This window comes from Pimephales promelas, chromosome 4 (assembly GCF_988280905.1).
Source record: "Pimephales promelas chromosome 4, fPimPro1.hap1.1, whole genome shotgun sequence".
NCBI classification, from domain to species: Eukaryota; Metazoa; Chordata; class Actinopteri; order Cypriniformes; family Leuciscidae; genus Pimephales; species Pimephales promelas.
In genome coordinates, this window is record NC_142772.1 from 46,792,238 (window position 1) to 46,813,476 (window position 21,239).

The 21,239-nt window shown below is 35.0% G+C and overlaps 1 protein-coding gene across 1 annotated transcript; it reads right to left on the reverse strand.

Moving 5' to 3' along the window:
• On the reverse strand, window positions 1-21,146 carry smad4b (SMAD family member 4b). Its single transcript, XM_039686058.2, has 11 exons — window positions 19,394-21,146; window positions 18,019-18,352; window positions 17,761-17,935; window positions 17,606-17,635; window positions 16,400-16,612; window positions 13,885-13,989; window positions 11,546-11,596; window positions 9,108-9,291; window positions 7,812-7,980; window positions 5,390-5,528; window positions 1-2,979 (listed from the first exon to the last, which is right to left on the reverse strand). Exons 2-11 carry the CDS (start codon window positions 18,256-18,258, stop codon window positions 2,768-2,770), a joined length of 1,518 nt encoding a protein of 505 aa, XP_039541992.2. The 5' UTR covers window positions 18,259-18,352; window positions 19,394-21,146; the 3' UTR covers window positions 1-2,767.
• Window positions 21,147-21,239: the final 93 nt, after the last annotated feature.

The window sequence follows — 21,239 nt, forward strand, 5'->3', positions numbered from 1 at the left end:
CTTGTTTAGATTTATGGCTTTGATTTTCTTGCAGTTTTAGAGTAAACATGTTTAGTAAACTATATTTCATATGAAATTTGAAAATAGTATTTTTGTGCAACTTTTTTACGTTCACTTTTTTTAAAATTCACTTCAGCAATAATCTGCCAAGTGTCTTCTTTAATGAAAAGAGACCAAACTGAGGTCTGTGCTCCAAAGCATATGACTCATTATGACATTTTAAGTGGGAACTTTCATTTTCAGGTCTATAATTTAAAAAAAAAATCAATTAAATACCATAAAATCCCCTAAAATATATATATATATATATATATATATATAAAAACATGTAGTACATTAATTTCATCAGGAATTTCAGTCATTTTAACTCTCGCATGCGAGGAGCACCAGAGGGTTAAAACCAATAGTTTGTTATATTATTGTCAAACTGAGTCAAGTTACATCTTTAATTTAGCGAATGGCATCCAATTACGATCACTAATGCAATTTTTGTATTTGTAATCTTATTTTATGTAATAATATATTTAGAAGTCAAGAATGAGAAAACTTCAGTACTTCCATATTACTTTAGTATTATGCATTATAATAACAATATACTGCAAAGTATAAGTATGGTAGTATGCCATTCTGAACACACCTTCAGACTCCATACTGTTGCCAACTGTTTGATTATCACAGGCCGACGTGATCATGCATCACTAAGAAAAAAGATGAACAAATGTGCATACAATTAAAAGACAAGACAAAACTGGTTAGTACAAAAAATGTTTTCCAGTATTCAGGATATCTAAACCACCTGAGCTATATTTGAGTTTTATATCAAAGATAAAATGCATTTCTAAAAGAAATCATATTTCACGTCTTCTAATAATGTAAAAACTGCGAAGAAAAGAATTATTCACACCAAACAAATTCACAACCCATTTGAACTGCAGGTTCTCATTTAAAGTGACAACAGAAAACCAAACTTCACTTCAGTGTTCTGTCACTTTATATGAGAATCTTCAGTAAAAACAACTTTTCAATCGATCTTGAACCTTGAAATTGTTGGGTGTGTGGATTCTTCATTTTGTTTCTATGCACCCAGATGTACACACTGGTGCAGGACTTCTTCATATTGTCTAATAGTGTAAAACAAGAGTGTGTATTTGTTGTGACTGCACTCATTTGTCTGCTCTCTGAAAGAATAGAAAAGTGATTGATAATGTTCCAGGAAAAAAAAAACCTTTACAAGTGATATAAAGTAACCGAGTGCTTAATATAAACAATAGAATTATAAAAATACTGCATAGCAATTTAAAACACACACACAAAGGACAATATTCTGGCCACACACTCACCGCAAAGATATGGAAATGCCAAACACAAGATGAACAAATGTTTGTGCAGTAGCTATGATATTCATGTATTTATTTCACGGACTACATTATAAAACCATTTTTAGTTACATTGAATGGAACAATTTAAAAACTTTTGCTGATAATTTACTCACCACCATGTCATCCAAGATGTGCATGTCTTTCTTTCTTCAGTCGAAAAGAAATTTAGGTTTTTGATGAAAACATTCCAGTTTTCTCCATATAATGGACTTCAATGGGAACCAAACGGTTCAAGGTCCAAATGAGAGTTTCAGTGCAGCTTCAAAGGACTTTAAATGACACCAGACGATGAATAAGGGTCTTATCAAGCGAAACGATCGCTCATTTAAAAAAGAAATAACAAAGTTTAAGTTTTATAAGCACAAATGCTTGCCTTGCTCTGTTCTGTGTGACTCTCCTGTTCAAAATGAACAAATCTTTTTCCGAGTTCGTTCTTTGAATGAACCAAATCACTCGAAAAAAGATTTTTTCATTTTGATGAACGAGTTCGTACAGGAGAGTCACAAACGCGCATCACAGAACAGAGCAAGGCGACCATTTGGACCTTGAACCGTTTTGGTTCCCATTCAAGTCCATTATATGGAGAAAAATCCTAGAATGTTTTCATCAAAAAACCTTAATTTGTTTTCGACTGAAGAAAGAATGACATGGACATCTTGGATGACATGGGGGTGAGTAAATTATCAGCAAAAGTTTTTAAAAAAGTGAACCACTCCTTTAAGTAATCCCGAATTTCTGTATACTTTCTGTAAATATGAAAACGGCCTCATTCATGTAAAACAAGCAGATTTTTTTTCTTCATTAAATCATTCTTACAAAAATTGTTTACAGAGGAATGGTTTCACGAGTTACGTAATCCAGAATTTCTCCGTAAATAGTTGGTAAAAACCATTCTTGCATAAATGACTGTCTTCAATTTACATGAACCATCATTTATGAAACGCAACAATTTATATTCGGAATGTTTGTGTTTGAAAAACCTTTCAATTATGTGCAATAAAGGAAAACGGTTTTACGAACTATGATGAACGATAACCTGAATGAATTTCTTAGTAAATTGCTCATAAACTATGTGGTATAAATAAAAAGGATTAGCACATGGTTCATCTTGTGTTGCGCATAACAGGATTAATCTCTGACGTGTGTATTTGGCTACAGTGTGTATAGATCCGAAACTCATGACGACACTGGATTAAAATGCAATACGATATCATTTCCAAACGAGTCCATCTTCTATGTGAACATCAAAAGTGAAGGTTTTAAAAAAACAGTTCGGTTTGATCTAGTGTTGTATTGCAGCATTTGCTGGTTTTCAATCTTATGTGAGACGCCACGGCTGAAGACGTTTTGTGCTATATGATTCATGCACTGTTCTACATGTCCGATCATCAGTCCAGAGGTTGTGGGTCGGCTATAGGCATGGTGTGCAGAACCTCGTCCAGGAGCTGAAGGGCCCGGTGTAAATGAATTTCGATCCAGCACGGGGTCTCCTTGATGCTCTGACGAGGGTAATCAGGACCCCAGCCCTTCACGAAACTCATGCGCAGGATGCAGAGACGCCGCAGGTCGTCCACGCCGATGCCTGCCGCCGCGGACAGACCTGAGGATAGGATGAAAATCACTTTAAGAGGTGTGTTTGTTCTAAAACAGAAATGTTAATGGAAATAAATATCATGAAAATCATTCGGTTCCTGTAGTTTTGTTTAAGAAAGGAACAAAACATCATGAAATTCATTTGGTTCCGGTATTAAAAAAAAAGAAGAAGAAAAATCATAAATTCCATCATAAATAAACGTTAATTGAAACCATGAAAATCGTTTGGTTCCAGTATTAAAACAAAGAAGAAGAAAATTTTTAAAAAATGTGTTCCATCTTAAATAAACGTTACCTGAACCGAAAGTCATGAAAATCATTTGATTCCAGTATTTTTCTCAAAAAAATATGAAAAAAAAAAAAATCTTTTGGTTCCAGAATTTAAAAAAGGAAAAGAAAAGAAAACTGAAAATGTTATGAAAAATATTTGGTGCCAGTATTATTATTTTTAAAGAACTGTGAACAGAACCAAACGTCATGAAAACTATTTGTGTCCAGTATTTATTAAAAACAATTATATTACCCGAACCTACGGAAGCGTATTGCATTCACTTGAAAAAAAAAAAAACTACTAACGAGTTAATTATCTCAGAATTACGAGATATATTTTTCATGGAAAAACGTTTTTGCTGTTTTTCTGAATTAATGAGTTCATTATCTCAAAAAATTATGAGTAACTCATTAATTCAGAAAAACAGAGTGAAAAAAAATGTTTTTCAAGAAAAACGTATCTCATGATTCTGAGATAATTAACTTGTTAATTCAGAAAAACAGAACAAAAATAAAAACCAATTTTTTTTTAATTATCTCAGAATTACGAGATATATTTTTCATGGAAAAAATGTTTTTGCTGTTTTTCTGAATTAATGAGTTCATTATCTCAAAAAATTATGAGTAACTCATTAATTCAGAAAAACAGAGTGAAAAATAAAAACCAATTTTTTTTTAATTATACGAGATATATTTTTCATGGAAAAACGTTTTTGCTGAAAAACGTTTTTACTCATTAATTTCTGAATTAATGAGTTCATTATCTCAAAAAATTAGGAGTAACTGATTAATTCAGAAAAACAGAGTGAAAAAAAATGTTTTTCAAGAAACATTTAATTAACTTGTTAATTCAGAAAAACAGAACAAAAATAAAAACCAATTTTTTTTAATTATCTCAGAATTACGAGATATATTTTTCATGGAAAAACGTTTTTGCTGTTTTCTGAATTAATGAGTTCATTATCTCAAGAAATTATGAGTAACTCATTAATTCAGAAAAACAGAGTGAAAAAAATGTTTTTTAAGAAAAACGTATCTCATAATTCTGTGATAATTAACTTGTTAATTCAGAAAAACAGAACAAAAATAAAAACCAATTTTTTTTCATTATCTCAGAATTACGAGATATATTTTTCATGGAAAAACGCTTTTGCTGAAAAACGTTTTTACTCATTAATTTCTGAATTAATGAGTTCATTATCTAAAAAAATTAGGAGTAACTGATTAATTCAGAAAAACAGAGTGAAAAAAAATGTTTTTCAAGAAACATTTAATTAACTTGTTAATTCAGAAAAACAGAACAAAAATAAAAACCAATTTTTTTTTAATTATCTCAGAATTACGAGATATATTTTTCATGGAAAAAATGTTTTTGCTGTTTTTCTGAATTAATGAGTTCATTATCTCAAGAAATTATGAGTAACTCATTAATTCAGAAAAACAGAGTGAAAAAAAATGTTTTTCAAGAAAAACGTATCTCATGATTCTGAGATAATTAACTTGTTAATTCAGAAAAACAGAACAAAAATAAAAACCAATTTTTTTTTAATTATACGAGATATATTTTTCATGGAAAAACGTTTTTGCTGAAAAACGTTTTTACTCATTAATTTCTGAATTAATGAGTTCATTATCTCAAAAAATTAGGAGTAACTGATTAATTCAGAAAAACAGAATGAAAAAAATGTTTTTCAAGAAAAACGTATCTCATAATTCTGAGATAATTAACTTGTTAATTCAGAAAAACAAAACAACAATAAAAACCAAAAGAGGACAGTAACCCCGACTACTCGGCTTCCTCCACAGAACAAGAGCCTGCTAGCTTAGCTTCCAAAACAAGATGGCCGACACTATGTGTTCATTCTGTGAATGAGATCGCCCTCTATGGGCGGGTTGAGGACATGTGGGACAGACCCGACCACTGACTGTAGTCTTTAGCTTCTGGACAAAAAAAATCCTCCGATGATGCAAAATGACAAAAAAATAAAATTTCCAGACAAAAAATACATAAATCTCTCGTCTCAGGGGGATATGAGTGTGGAAAGCACGGTAATTTGAACATACTCCAGGTTTCCTACTAATGCAAAGCTTAATGCTAAATCCTGAAGTATCCCTTTAGTAGTGTCAGAAAACAGATGTAGCCTCACTGATAGCAGGGGCGATGCCACCCACAGAGCCCGGTCCCGGGATGTTCCCCGCCACCGCAGCCGCCTGCGCAGACGCTGCAGCCTGAGCCGTCGCTGCCTGCTGCTGCATCTGCCGGTGACACTGACGCAAGTCAAACACCTGCACACACACACACACACACACACACACAACAGAGGCTTTCAGCACTGGATGAACGTGTTATGCATCCCGTAGTCCTGCTGACCTACATTAGATGGACATGACATCAAATAGGAAGCACACTTGTTAGTTACACAGCACTGAAACGACAAATACTACGAAAAAAGAGTGATTTTTTAAATGTGGTGCATAAATTCATAGAGAAATATTGCGATAAATGCTGCTGTTGACTAGGTTTTGACTTTTTTCTAATTTTATTAGTTGCATTTAGTGTCCTTGTTTTACTTGGGGGTCAGATAAACATTGATAATTGTAAACATAATAGTTGAATATTTCATAATTATTTGTTATTATAAATATTCTGATAATAAAACATGAATATTATCATTTAATATTATTACTATTCTGATTGAAAACAAATAATGATGTAATATTAAGATTTAATATTATAATGGTAAACATAATATTTAATATAACTTTTTTTAATATTACTAACAGTACACAAAAATATAATTTAATATTATGTAATATTATAAAAATTCTTATGATTACTAATATTATTTAATATTACTATTATTGACAACATTTAATATTACAAACAGTACACAAATAATTTGATTTGATATTATTACGTAATATAAATATTCTGGTAGTAAACAAATATGTTTTGCCATTATTTAATACTACTAGTTTTCTAATTGTAAACATAAATATGATCTAATATTATTTGTTGTTTAATATTACTAACAGTAAGCAGAAAATATGATTTCATGTGTATTATTAATATTCTTATAGCAAAACATAATTATTTAATATTATTACTTACTAATTTATAATCTGTAAAAAATATTTAATAAAATAAATATTATAAACAAATATTGTGATTAAATATTGTATAATACAGTCATAAAACATTTCAAAATTTAACTTCAAAGTGAACTATCCCTTTAAGAGCATGTGATTTCAGACACAGCACAAGTCCCTTCTACTTGAATGGGGAAATCCTGAAATCTCGAACTCACAATTAAATGGCGAATTTGAAACCAGCAATAAACTGTCATAAAACTCAGTCCCTCCAGGATTTCACGATTTTTTTTTGTGATTTTTGTGATCAAAATGACTGATTTTGTGGTGGTAATTTCCTAAAATTTGTGAAAAAATTAGCGATTTATATATAACATTTACCATAATAGTATTCAGTCCTTCCAGAAAAACGCTGAGTTTTTTTGTGATTGTTGCGGGCAAAAATTGATTGATTATGCGGCCCGTTTTCTTTAAAAATGCGATGGAATATGTGGGATATTTATGCAATTTTATGAGATGAAATTGCAGGAATTTGCAAAAATTTAGGGAACTTGCAAAAATTGCGGTTTGATGAAAAAGAGAAAAAAAGTGATTCCCCCAACATCCTGTTAATATAAGAGTCATTTCTTATTACTTCCTTTGATAAACAAGCATACTACATCATAGAAAGTGCTGGGAATATTTAATTTCTCATCTTGTTTTAATTCAGACTGTAAGAGTGTAAATAAGGTGTGGCCCCTTTAAGAGCTGCGCGCTCCTGTGTGGTGTGCGCCTCGAACACCCCATGTGTGCGGGTAATTTCTGTTTGATGCTACTTCTTTTATCTTATGTTGTTTATTAAGTAACGACGTGACGGTAGAACGTGTGACAGACAGTTATACGAGTTCGATTTGTGAGATGTCAATCGCCTCCGTGAGTCTGTCTGGCATCGCGTAATTGCGTCACTTCATAACGTTCCCATGGAAACAGGGGGAAATGGCTGCCCTTGTGTGAAGCAAACGCAACATTTTTCAACTTTCTGCTAAGATACATGTGACTTTTTTTGCAACGAAAATGCGAGGATTATGAAATTATGCAAACCCCGCATATTTTGCACGGAAATCGTCAATTTATGCGGCGAAAGTGCGGCGTATTTGAAAAAATGCGGTCCCCGCATAGATATGCGGACTTTGGCTGATTTTGCATTGAATTCAGCGATCGCATAATCGCGTTTTTCTGGAGGGACTGAAAACTGTTGTTTCTTATAAGTAATATGAGTGCACATCTTTGTGTATCTGAAGTCTTTGCTAACTATTAGCATGGCGACCTCTAAAAATAAGTGTAGCTTGACTTGAGTTTGTCTACTTTAAATCAAGAGTAGCCTCCTCACACTGCCATACTCACACATCATAGTATTTCCATGCTAATTTAAAACAATTAGCATGGTGCTAATTGAGTTTATTGGTGAAAACTAAATATCAGGTGACGTGGTTGTGTTACCTTGATGTAGGCACTGGGGTAGATTTTGTGGACGGCGTCACCCGGAGCTCGTCCAGCCTCGCGGTCCAGATAATAACTCTGCACAAACACTGCGTGATCACTGAGGCAGCGCACCCACACGTCACCCTCTCCTTTACACTCCAGCTGGACACCTTTACCGATATGAAGCCTGGAGGAGACACACACACACAGAGAAGAACAGAGAGAGCTTGACTTGTCTGCAGTTACAGAAAGGAGAATCATGGGTAGATCTGAAACACATAAACCAGAGCTGTAGGACTGGTTCACGCTGAATCTAGGTCATCATTCTGTTCTAATTTAAATAAAAATATCAGGGCTGTGCAAAAATTAATTGCGATTAATCGCATCCAAAATAAAAGTCTGTGTTTACATAATATATTTGTGTGTGCTGTATATAATTATTTTGTATATACAGTATAAATACCTATGCATGCATGTATATATTTAAGAATTATTTGCACTTAAATTCTGTGTATATATATATAAATACATAATCTATATTATATAAATATAAATATTTAATATATGAATAACACATTTTCTTAAATATATACATGCATGTGTGCGTATTTATATATACAAAATAATTAGATACAGCACACACAAATATATTATGTAAACACAGACTTTTATTTTGGATGCGATTAATCGCAATTTATTTTTGCACAGCCCTAAAAAATATCCGTATCACAACCATATTTTATGTTTAAAGTAGGGATGCACCGAAAATTAAACTCTGGGCTGAAAGAAACAGAAGATTCTCGATGCGCTTGACTGAAAACCGAAAATGCTTTTTACATTTTATTTACTTATTATTTCAAATTAGAAATAATTTGGATGCAATTTGGATGCGATTAATCACATCCAAAATAAAAGTTTGTGTTTACATAATATATGTGGGTGCGCTGTGTATTATTATTTTATATATATATATATATATATAAATACACACACATGCTTGTATATATATTTAAGAAATATTTTCATGTACAGTATATAGATTTCTATATAATTTATATTATATATAAATATACATTTTATATAAATAATATATTTTTCTTAAAAATACATGCATGTGTGTGTATTTATATATATATCGAAAATAATTATACACAGTGCACCCACATATATTATGTAAACACAAACTTTTATTTTGGATGCGATTAATCGTTTGACAGCCCTGTTTATTTATTTATTTTCATCATATTTATTTTGTTCATTAGTTAACCCCTGCACTCGTGATCCAATTGTAAACTGATGTATGTAAAGCAATACCGGGCTCTCTCGATGGCCTCGGTGCGATGGACGTTACTCAGCTGGCCGAGACAGAAGCGATCTCCTCCTGAAGGGTCCACATAACCGTCCACCGTCACGACGGGACAGTTGGAGGGCACCTTAAACGTCTCGCCCACCTGAATGTCCATCTCAAAGTATGCAATCGAGCACCAGTAATCTGGAGCTGAGAGAAAGACAACGAGAAACAGCACGGTATAATATGAGTCCTGAATTATGCATATTCAAAATACTATAAATCTTAAACCATGGCTGCTTAATATTTTGATCACTGACGATGGGAAAGTAAATACACTGCTGTGTGTGAGAGGACATTACGGTAGCAATACTACAGTTTTTCCGTAGCTCAACTAAAGATGAGAGGCACTAGTGATGATAAGGTGATGAAGTAATGGTAAAACCTCTGTACTGCAAGGGGTTGTGGCAGAGACGTTGGAACTTTTGTGAAAGGGGGGGCGGGATTCCTGGTAGGGGGGGTGGGGGGGGGGGGGCTGTCGGAATTACGCACCGTTTCAAAATATTGGTATTAAATCCATTTTCTGAGAATTTATCAGTCAACTTGTTGATTAAAACGATTGATTAAAATGAAATACAATTTATAAAAACGAAATTCTTTTAAAAAACATAATAAGTCAGAATTACTGTGGGCTATGTCTGACCCATTCCAAATGTTTTCCGATCTGGTGACTCTACTGATGGACCGCTCCTCGATCCATCAGTGCTTGAGTCACCATATATCGGAAAATAAAACGTTTTAAACATGAATAAAACATATCCTGTTACGCAGAGCATTAATTTAGTTCGTTTAAATAAGAGATCTAGCGCTAAAATGTTTTGTTTTTGAAATCAAGAGGAACGCTTGTTGCCGCTGCTGTCAGTTGTAGGCTATGTTCTCTGTGGCGCGCAGTCTTCACTCGGACGCGCACTTTAATCGCCTTTACGTCGGAGACTCTATTCATTCCGGTAAAATCACAAAATAAATGTGTCCTATGCTTGATATTGACTGTAACCACAGATGGACATATTCTGTTTTGATGAGAGAGAAAAAAAACTGTACCTAGGGCGGATTAGAACCCGTAACCTCTGGCACTCTGGGCAAAAGAGCTACCACTAGACCATTAAAACGGTCAAATGAAGTCTGGCGGATCGACGTATTTATTTATGGGTTGAATAGAAAGGCTGCACAGTTTGACAAGTTTGTACCCAGCACTTCCGAATGTGTCTCTGTGCCCAGCAAATTTCAAACTGACGCCCGTGCTTAGGTGAATTTAGGGGGCGGCCGGGGGAGGGGGGGCGGCCGCCCCTCCCGCCCCCCTGTTCCAACGTCTATGGGTTGTGGGTAATATGAGCCCATAATTCATCTATGGATACACACTTTTTATCCATACATACCACAAGTACAAAGGAATTATTTAAATTAGCTTTTATATTTACATTTTTTGTCATTTCTTTTAGTTCTTAGAATATTTTGTTTTACTTCATTGTTATTTTAGTTTTAGCTATAGTTCAGTTGTATGTATTTTATGTCTTGGTGTTTTCCTGCAAAACTTAAATTAGAAATTTTTCCTGCAATTTGTTTTTCATCTAATATTTCTATTTAGTTTTATTTAATTTGTATTTCAATTAACAAAATACGTTTTCAATACTTTAAGTTTAAGTAGTTTAAGTTAAAGGAGTAGTTTACTTTTAAAAAAACTTTTGCTGATAATTTACTCACCCCCATGTCAACCAAGATGTCCATGTCTTTCTTTCTTCAGTCGAAAAGAAATTAAGGTTTTTGATGAAAACATTCCAGTATTTTCTCCATATAATGGACTTCAATGGGAACCAAACTGTTCAAGGTCCAAAAGACAGTTTCAGTGCAAACTGTTCAAAGGGCTTAAAAACGATTCCAGCCGATGATGAATAAGGGTCTTGTCTAGTGAAACAATCGCTCATTTAAAAAAAAAAAAAAAAAAAAAACGTTCATTTTGATGAACGAGCTCAAACAGGAGAGTCACACACAACAGAGCAAGGCAAGCATTTGAACTTATAAAAGAACTTTGTTATTTATTTTTTAAATGAGCGTTCGTTTCGCTCGATAAGACCCTTATTCATCGCCTGGTGTCGTTTAAAGCCCTTTGAAGCTGCACTGAAACTCTCATTTGGACCTTAAACCGTTTGGTTCCCATTGAAGTCCATCATATGGAGAAATCCTAGAATGTTTTCATCAAAAACCTTCATTTCTTTTCGACTGAAGAAAGAAAGACATGGACATCTTGGATGACATGGGGGTGAGTAAATTATCAGCAAAAGTTTTTTTAAAAGTGAACTACTCCTTTAACGATAATAACCCTGTCTGGGATAGACTAATCCTTATCTCACATCCAGTCCAGTTTCTATAGTTTGTGAATCGGAGAGCAGCCTGTTATATTGCTTACTTGGATGTGTGGATATGGGCGGTTGGAACGCCAGCTCATTGTGGACTGACCCTGGGAAAGACAGAAAAAAGAAAAACATTTAGGGTGCTTCACACAGCCAGTTTAGTTCGAAACAGGACGTGGTTTGCATGAAAAATTGGTCATGTGAACAATGTTGGTCATTTCGCACTGGTGTACTGAACCCGAGACGACCTGAAGGAGGTGATCGGATAGACATTTGTAATGGTGTCTGAATACATAGTAGAGTCAGAGAATGTCTAATATGGGCAGTGGTGGAATGTAACGAAGTACAAATACTTTGTTAATTTACTTAAGTACATTTTTCACGTATCTTTACTTTACTTAAGTAGAATAAATAGTGCCTACTTTTTACTTTTACTTCGTTACATTTTGCAGCAATTATTATACTTTCTACTCCACTACATTTCTACAACTTCTGTTACATTTTCATTACATTTTCTGATCAGTTTTTCCCCTGCCAAAACGTAATCTGACCATCCGTTCGTTGCACGTTTGTCTCACCGGTGACGTTTGGTTGCCATAGATACATCAACCCGTCACACTAAATGCGTCTCGGACGCAGTGTGTTTATTGTGCAATTTATTCGCGAAAATGTGTTTTTACGTGCATAGGAAACGCACCGTGTGTAATATACGTTTGGTTAGGATTATGGCAAGCCAAGAGGTTCAGAATTACACCATAAATGAATCGCGTTTACTGCCAAACATAGTTATTAACATATAGTAAGGATAAGCATGATGTGTAAATTGCCTAATTGCAAGCTTTTTTCAGAAATGGTGACAACTATTTTTTTTCCATAATTATTGAACATCATTATAGGAGTATTAGGTTGAATGAGTTAGAATTAAATGTTTTATTAAATCCTTAGAAAATAGACATTAAGAGAATAAATTTTATATGCAAGTACTTTTACTTTTAATACTTAAAGTACATTTAAAATCAGGTACTTTTTACTTTTTACTTAAGTATGGTTGCCATTGTGTTACTTCTACTTTTACTAAAGTAAATATTTATCTGGTTATTTGTACTTTTACTTAAGTACTGAGATTCAGTACTTCCTCCACCACTGAATATGGGGAGAACTTTCACTCTCGGTAAACTTCCGGTTCTGAACTGGTTGCAGTTCCACTCTGGTTCCATATGAGGGCGCTCACAGGACGAGTGCAGAATGAATGGAGGTCTATGGCGATATACCCCTCAAAATCCACTTTTCTCAGGATATCATTTTTTGCCTAGTAATTTGAATGTTGTTTTTGAAAGGAGATGCAAAGAAATGACAGATTAATGGGTGTTAGATTTTTTTAGAGTTTCACTTATTTGGTTTAAAAAGTATTTTAAAAAGTCAATGATGTCATACACATTGTACGACCAGAGATACTGCTTTACGGCAATCCTTCAGTCACTTTGGTACGTTCTTTTATCTCGAGGCATCGACAACACAGCTGACACAGGTAAATACACGTGCTAGAATAGTTAAGTCCGCTTTAACATTCTGGTCCCGGTATCTCTGGTCGTAGTCAGTCCTTCACTGACCAATCAGCGTCCGTTAGCAGAATGCTAGCGTGTTATGGGCTACAATCGTAAGAAATCGAAAGGACATAAGTACTCATTCATTCAACTTTCGACCTATAACTCATGTTGAACTTGCAAAACCGACATTCAAATCTGAGATTTCTCAACGTCAATCGGGTCAAAGAGACTAATTTAGCCGTCTAGCTCCATAGACTCCCATTCATTCTGCACTCGGATGATCGCCCCCCAGTGGAACTCTGGTGGAACTACAACCAAAATTCGGTACAATGACTAAATAGGGAGTGGCCAGGCTTTCCGTAGACGTGTACAGCTGATCTATGCTCAACGGCTAGAGAATGCCCATAATGCATTGTGAGGGTCAAATTCCGAATAAATTCCTGTCTGAATGGTGAATCAGCCATAAATGTATTATATTGCAGATTTCATTAATGTTCAATAATTTAATGTACAACATAATTCAAGAAAACTGTGTCTTATTTGAAGGGGAATATAAGAAGGCCAAATCCTGACTGGACGGGAGGATCTGGGGATGGAGGAGGGTAACACTCCTGAGCAACACGATCAGCTGAATGGACCTTATATATAATGGGGATGCAGTGATAGGCGTCGTATGGATGAGCTGAGAGTCAGCTGATGCGAGCTTGACTGACGCAACCTGCCAGAACTGATGCTATGCTTGATTTGTGCTGATGTAAGATTTGATAGAATCGAGCGACCAACTAGACCAATGCTGCGGGGCGCAGTTATTAAGAGCAAAGCAGACCGTGATGTATTTAGTCACTCACAGTACTGGCCCGTGTGAGGCAGGGGAGGGTGATGCTGCAGGTGCCCGTTCTGATGGGGGATGCTGGGAGGGAAACTAGTTCCTCTGGGCCATGAGCTGGGGGCATCTAATGGAGGAAAACACAGATTTCATCCGGTCATAGAATATCATTACACATGGCATTTCTCAATGCTTTTTTGTTGTAGAATAAGAATGAGCATAAGAGACTTCTTTCAAACACACACACACACACACACATATATATATATATATATTAGTGCTGTCAAACGATTAAAATATTTAATCGCGATTAATCGCATTAATGTTAATGTGCGATTAATCGCACATTTTTATCTATTCTAAATGTCTCTTGATTTCTTTTTGTTACATTATTTTTTTTTCTCATTTTAATGCTCTTATCAACATGGAAAAGTGGAAAAATTATTATTGAAAATAACATTGGAATAGTGTTCAATTTCACACTAACATATACAAATAATCTCTCACACAATGTAACACTGTCCATCAATAAAAGGGTGAAAGAAATACTGACGAGGTCCTGATATTGACGAGGGGGCGGAGAATTCGCATCATCTCTGTGTGTGTGTGTGTTTGCTTGGCCATCATCAAGTGGTGTTTCAGACTGGACGTGCTGCGATGATGATCGCTCAGTTCACAACGACAAAACACAGATCACTTGGTCTCGTCAATGGGACAATATGGCAACTTTTTAAAAGTAAACTTTCCAGTCAGAATCTTCTTAGGGCATCCATTTCAGCGTCTCGCGCTCGTCATCCACTCAAAAGTAACGTTACTATTTGGCCGGCTCGCAAGCCGAAACGAGTGTGTGCGGCACAAAACGTCCTCGCGCTGCGCTCTGAAACGCATTCATTTCAATGGCTTGCGCCGCGCGAGGACGTTTTGTTGCTTCTTTAACCAAAGCGCAAGCGGATCAAGACCGTAAACAAAACAACAGGCACGCCGCAAACACATGTTACTTTCGGCTTGGGAGCCGGCTTTGAGTGGATGACGAGCGCAAGACGCCGAAATGGATCAGGACGCATGCAAGCATGGGAAAAAACTACAAAGTTTGCTAGGACAAAAAGACCGTTAATCGCGCGATAAAAAAATTAATTTGCGTTAACGCCGTTAATAACGCGTTAAACTGACAGCCCTAATATATATATATATTAGGGGTGGCACGGTTCACAAAACCCACGGTTCAGTTTGTATCACGGTTTTAGGGTCACGGTTTTCGGTTCTGTACGGTTCTTGTTATTTTTTCTTTTAATCTTTAACACTCCAGAAATGTACTTCAGCATGTGATATATAGCTTAATTATCCACACTTTAGGATACAGTATTAAAAATATATATATTATATTCATGCAATCATGCACAAACTGAATTTGACTCTTTGACTTTAAGCACATTTTGGGACTATCTCAGAGGAAAGCTAGGTGAGATTTAGATACAGCAAGAGAGAAGAAATTGACATGCTTTTTGTTTATTTGGCAAAAAAAAGGAGAATGTGTATCACTATCTCTACAAGAACTTGTGCATTTTTATCACATAAATCTTATTTACACAAAGAAATTAACTTTCATGTATCAACTGCTAACTTTTGTAGCTCTTACCAAAATTCTATTTTTAAAAAGAAAAAGAGAGGAACTCTTAAAACACTGTCTTTTAAATGTCAATATACATGAAACCTCATTGCCTATAGATAATTAAGCTATAGCAATAGCAAAGGCCATAAACATAAAGTGAAATTGAAATTCAACCTCAACACAAAAACTGTATCAACAATGCTTCTATTCCCAAAATGTGAGGGTACTTTTTTCCACTTAAAATTAAAGTGCAGGGTTTGGAAACGTATGACTGAAGCTCTTATCTATACATAAAGTGCCACTGTAGTTAAATTAAAATATCATAACATGAAATCCAAAATGTTCCCACACACCGGACTTATACCATAGACTTATACGACGCTGGCGCATCCTCCAACTCCCTCATCTCTCCCACTTGCCATTTCTCCGCGTGCCGTGACCTGCAGCGCTCCATACTCCACTTTTACTGGCTTGTTTATTAACTTGAACCGGCGCTGCACAGAGCGATCGGTAATGACATCAAATACCGCGAAAGTGATGAATGCATACGGAGCCGACTCGCGCTAGATTGATGTTATTCACCGATCGCTCTGTGCAGCGCCGGTCCAAGTCGAACAAGTTTATGTCACGCGAAAAGAAAACACACGTCACATACGGGCACGAGGTTACATTGCGTATGCGTCGAACCGTGAGACGCACACGCGCTCCGAACCGAGACAAGCGAACCGAACGGTTCGGGTGTTTTTTCATGTACCGTGCCACCCCTAATATATATATATATATATAAATTTCAATTACATTGCACCATTTGACAGTTGAAATATAACTATATAACAAGATGGATGAAGTGGTGAATGACATGTACACAGGCAACGCATTCAGTCTCCAGTGGCCACTGGTTGCACTAAAGGATGAAATAACGTCTTACTGGGTGGTCCGGCAGCCATACTGGTGAATGCAGAAGTGGAGGCGGAGCTTGTGGAGTCAGCTGGGGGCAGGAGGGCGGGGCTGTTGAAAGCGTCGGGTGGAGCAGAGGAGGCGCCAGTGTGTTGGATGGTTTGAATACTATGACCTCCATCAGCCGATGAATGTGACGGCTGACCCTCAAACTCGTCCTTCACCATGAGCTCTCCACTCGGACCTACACATCAACGTGAAAAACGGCGTATTCACTAATCTGCAATGGATCATACACAGCTATTCGGTCATTAACCCAAAATAAATACCATTGGGAATACCAAAATATATATTATCCTGCTTATTTCACAGCTACTTAGAAAATAAAGTATAAATGGACATGAAATATTGATTTGAGTTTAAATTATTTAACTACGCCAGAAGAAATGGAGTGTGGAGTGATATGAGAAAGACTGGGGTTGGTTTCATTTTTTTAAAACTGAGGAAGAAAGTCTCTAATGCTCAACATTTGATAGTAAAAACTGTAATATTGTGAAATATTATTGCAATTTAATTTGAATATATTATTATCAATGTTGAAAATTGCTGCTTAATATTTTTGTGGAAACCATTTTTTCAGGATTTTGATAAAGAGAAAGTTCAAAAGAACAGTATTGAGACTTTTTTTTGGTAACATTACAAATGTCTTTCAGGAAAAAAAAACGTTTGAATGGTAGCGTTTAATTACACAGTTTAATATTATTTTAATTTTATATATGGATATTTTACATACATACAAAAGAAATACATATATATATTTATATTAGGGCTGTCAAACGATTAATCGCGATTAATCGCATCCAAAATAAAAGTTTGTGTTTACATAATATATGTGGGCACACTGTGTATAATTATTTGTATATATAAATACACACACGTGCATGTATATATAAGAAAAAAATATAAATTATATATAAAATTGATATTTATATATATATAATATAAATTATATATAAATCTATGTACAGTATATACATGAAAATATTTCTTAAATATATACAAGCATGTGTGTGTATTTATATATAATAATTATACACAGTGCATCCACATATATTATGTAGACAAAAACTTTTATTTTGGATGCGATTAATCGCAATTAATCGTTTGACAGCCCTAATATATACATACCATAATACAGGGTATATGCATATAGTAGTCCATAAAAGAGCAACTTTACCTGGGCCACCCAGAGTCAGGACAGACAGATCTGAAAATGAAAATTAAGACAGAAAGAGACCATATATTATTCGAAATAATAAGAATATGACATGAAACAAATTTTTTACCATGACAAAGTTTCAAATCACAGCAAGACAACAGAAAATAATTCACCGATGCTTGGAGACACGACCCTCTCATAGTGATACGGGTTCACACACACATTGTCGCATTTCAGGTCAAAGGCAAACTGGCAGTACTTCACATGCTTCAGCTCGTTCTTGTGCAGATCGGGCCATCGCCACAGCCGTGTGTATATGACATGAGGAAACCCTTTACGACCGGCCACCTGAAGATAAGAAATAGGACAGAGTCTCGTACATGTAACTTCCTTTTCTAACTTAAGATGGTGTATTTTCCCGAGAAACAGACCTGCAGTCTCCCGTCTAGCGTGCGCTGTATAGTCACACATTTACTGGGATGAGCTCCGTTCGTCGTGATGGCAGTGATCAGAGAGTCTAACTCATCTTTCTTCTCTTTCAGCTTCTTCACCAAACTTTCTATCGCTCGTTTGGCGAACGTCTCGCTCTCTCCTCCCTGTCGATGGCACATGAGACTGTGGACGATGCTCAGACAGGCATCATTACTGGTGGGTGTGCTGGAGATGGACATGCTGCTGGAATACACTCGAACACAACTCAACGTCCTTCAAACCTCTCCAGCTCCTGTCTTCACACCTTGATGTTGAGACGTGATCCACACTCTCCTAAAAAACACGGAGAGACTGTAAGGACGACTTATTCACCATTAAACAAAAACTGACCATACATTGTTGTTGTTGTTTTTTTTTAATTTTTTATGTGCCCTTGTAATCTTTAATCAAAATATCTTTCCCTCCCTCTGGATGTGATGACCTGTCACTCACGTCAATAGTAAATGTCAACGATTCAACCAATTCCTGATTGGAAAAGTCCCACCCTACATTTGCTCTAGTTCATTTAGCGGTTTCCCTTGGACATAAGTCAAAATAGGGAAGAAAATATGATTGCAGTCTCTGTTTAATGCCAACTAAACTATTTTTACACTGAGCTGTATAAAATAAACATATAATTATTTGTCATGACATGTATATATGAAGAGTTCAGATGCAAAAGCCTCTAAATGCCATTTGAAATTTTCTTCTTTGATGATGATTTTTATCAAACTTGTATATTTAAGTTCAGTAATTCACTGAACTTAAAAATACAAGCTTGATAAAAATGATCATTTTAGAAGAAAATATTAAATTGCACTTAGAGGCTTTTGCATCTGAACTCTTCATATATATATATATATATATATATATATATATATATATATATATATATATGTATGTATATTGTGTATATGTACATACAATGTATACATGCATATATATATAGCCTATATATATGCATGCAAACACACACACATGCGCTCAATATACAAAATGATACTGATAAATCAGCTAAATTAACATTTATGTTTTCTGTCAAACACAGTGATGAACTCATACTGATCTATTAATACATTCTAAACTCTTAAAAAGCACATCATTACACGTAATTATTGTAACAGTCAAATATGTGAACGTGAATAATAATAAATCACAGTTCACTATGACAATACAACTGATCTCACTGTGAAGCTAACGAGCTAACTGGCTAACAGATACTCCTTAAATGTGTGGGGAATGGACAAATAAAGTATCTACACGAGTGCTATAGTAAAATGTTGGGTAGATAGCCTATTAAAAATAAAATAAGAGAACATAAACAGAAACACTTACGATTCATGGAGCAACGACAGGGACATTGTCTCTACGTAAGCTCGGTGATGTCATCATCGCTCAAGTGACGAGCGTAAGTAGACCCCGCCCACACAGATGCTCTTCTGCCTTCATGACTGTGAAAACTAGTGTAAAACTGCTGGCTTAATATATTACATAGACAAGACAATACTTAATCTTGCCAAACTCTACTTGGTTGAACTAAAGGTTCTAACAACACTAAGTTCTTAATAGCATACAGTCCTACTTTCTTCAGTACATATTATAGTATACTGTACTCAGTACGCACTTTTTCTGTATGCACAGAACTGAGACCTGCTACATATGCACACTGCTTGTTTTACTCAGTTTTTGACCCAACTAAATTATGCGACAAATTCAGAGGCCCAAAATGGAGTAAAATATGCAATTTGGAGCAAATGTTGTTATTTATATGTCCAAAAAAGTAACATGAGGTAGCTTTTAATGTAAACCAATGAGATCTTTATAACAGTACAGCATATACTTACATTAAATGCATAGAAATACAGTATCAGTCGTCACTCTATAACTACCTTAGCTTAGTTTAATGATCAAAGCGGTTTAGTTTTTTAGTTGTGAGGGCAAACCATAATACAATGATTGAGAGATGAGCTAATAAACATTCCTCAAAAGCCTGATGATCATATTTGATATTCACATTCTAACATGCCTTTCCTAAAAAATGATGTATGGGTGATCAAGTAAGTAAGATCAAGTTGCTTCAGTCCAAGTGTTCAATATAAAGTCTTACGTTTGCTTTATAAAAATCATAACGTATTTCACAGTAAAAGGACAAGTTGAACACTTTTAAAATTACACTAAAATGCCTTTTTCGTGCTTTAAAAAACCGATAAACTATCAATCAGCCAAATAGAAAGCATTTAGTAAATTGTGTACAACAGATTTATAGGCCTTAGACGCTCATGTATCAAACATGATATAGTAGGCGTTAAAGGGTTAATATCATCATCATACCCACAGAGCACAAAAACAGCTCATGCATGTCATTTTAATACAGTAGTCAACAATTGAAGTGGTTCAAAAGTTGTCCTAAGACAAGAAAATTCATGTATAAATTTAATGAAAGGTTTTGATCCACTTTAAATGTCGACTCCTGTATTTCAGGCCGAATAAAGTCAAGTGAAGACTTACCAACCTCAGGCCACTGGTCAACAGTCTCTGCTTTAGAAAATGAAATGATTAGCAATGATTAAACATGTTTAAATTAGAGCCAGTTATAATGGCCGATAAATGAATATTTAAAAAATAAAATAAAAATGGACGAAACACGCTTCAATCATCTCTCCTTGGCCTGTTATATTGAAAATGTATGTTTTACAATTTCCATTATGATGTTATCTATTGCTAAATTATGGCTCATCATAGACTAGCTAATCACAAAGCTAGCTAATCATCAGTGGAGGACCGCTAACGTTAACATTAATGAGCTTGGAAACCACAATGAACTTTTTCTGCCTAAATAAAGTAATGATTACTGTATTTATAACTAGCATATCTCTAGTTACAGTCCCTGCATTGTAAAATATAAGTTATACTTGCGAGGAGTGAACATTTAGACATAGAGAAAAAGTTTCAAGCGTATCTTGTGCCGAAAAGTTAGCTTTTCTTTTACACGTGTGTGAAATCCAACAATATTTAATAAAAAAAAAAATATATCGGCCGATATATCGGAATATCGGATTTTAAAACACAAAAATATTTGTATCGGTATCGGCCTTCAAAATCCTTTATCGGTCGGGCTCTAGTTTAAATCACCCCTGCTCATATTAAACTGCACGCATACACTCATACGCATTCATGAATT

Excerpts from the sequence above, each read along its gene's own strand:
- smad4b (XM_039686058.2), bottom strand. The coding sequence starts at position 18,258 with ATGTCCATCTCCAGCACACCCACCAGTAATGATGCCTGTCTGAGCATC. Across the intron at positions 16,613-17,605 it reads CCTGACTCTGGGTGGCCCAG|GTCCGAGTGGAGAGCTCATG; the intron begins GTAAAGTTGCTC and ends GTTGATGTGTAG. Across the intron at positions 7,981-9,107 it reads GAGGCCATCGAGAGAGCCCG|GCTTCATATCGGTAAAGGTG; the intron begins GTATTGCTTTAC and ends TGTCTCCTCCAG.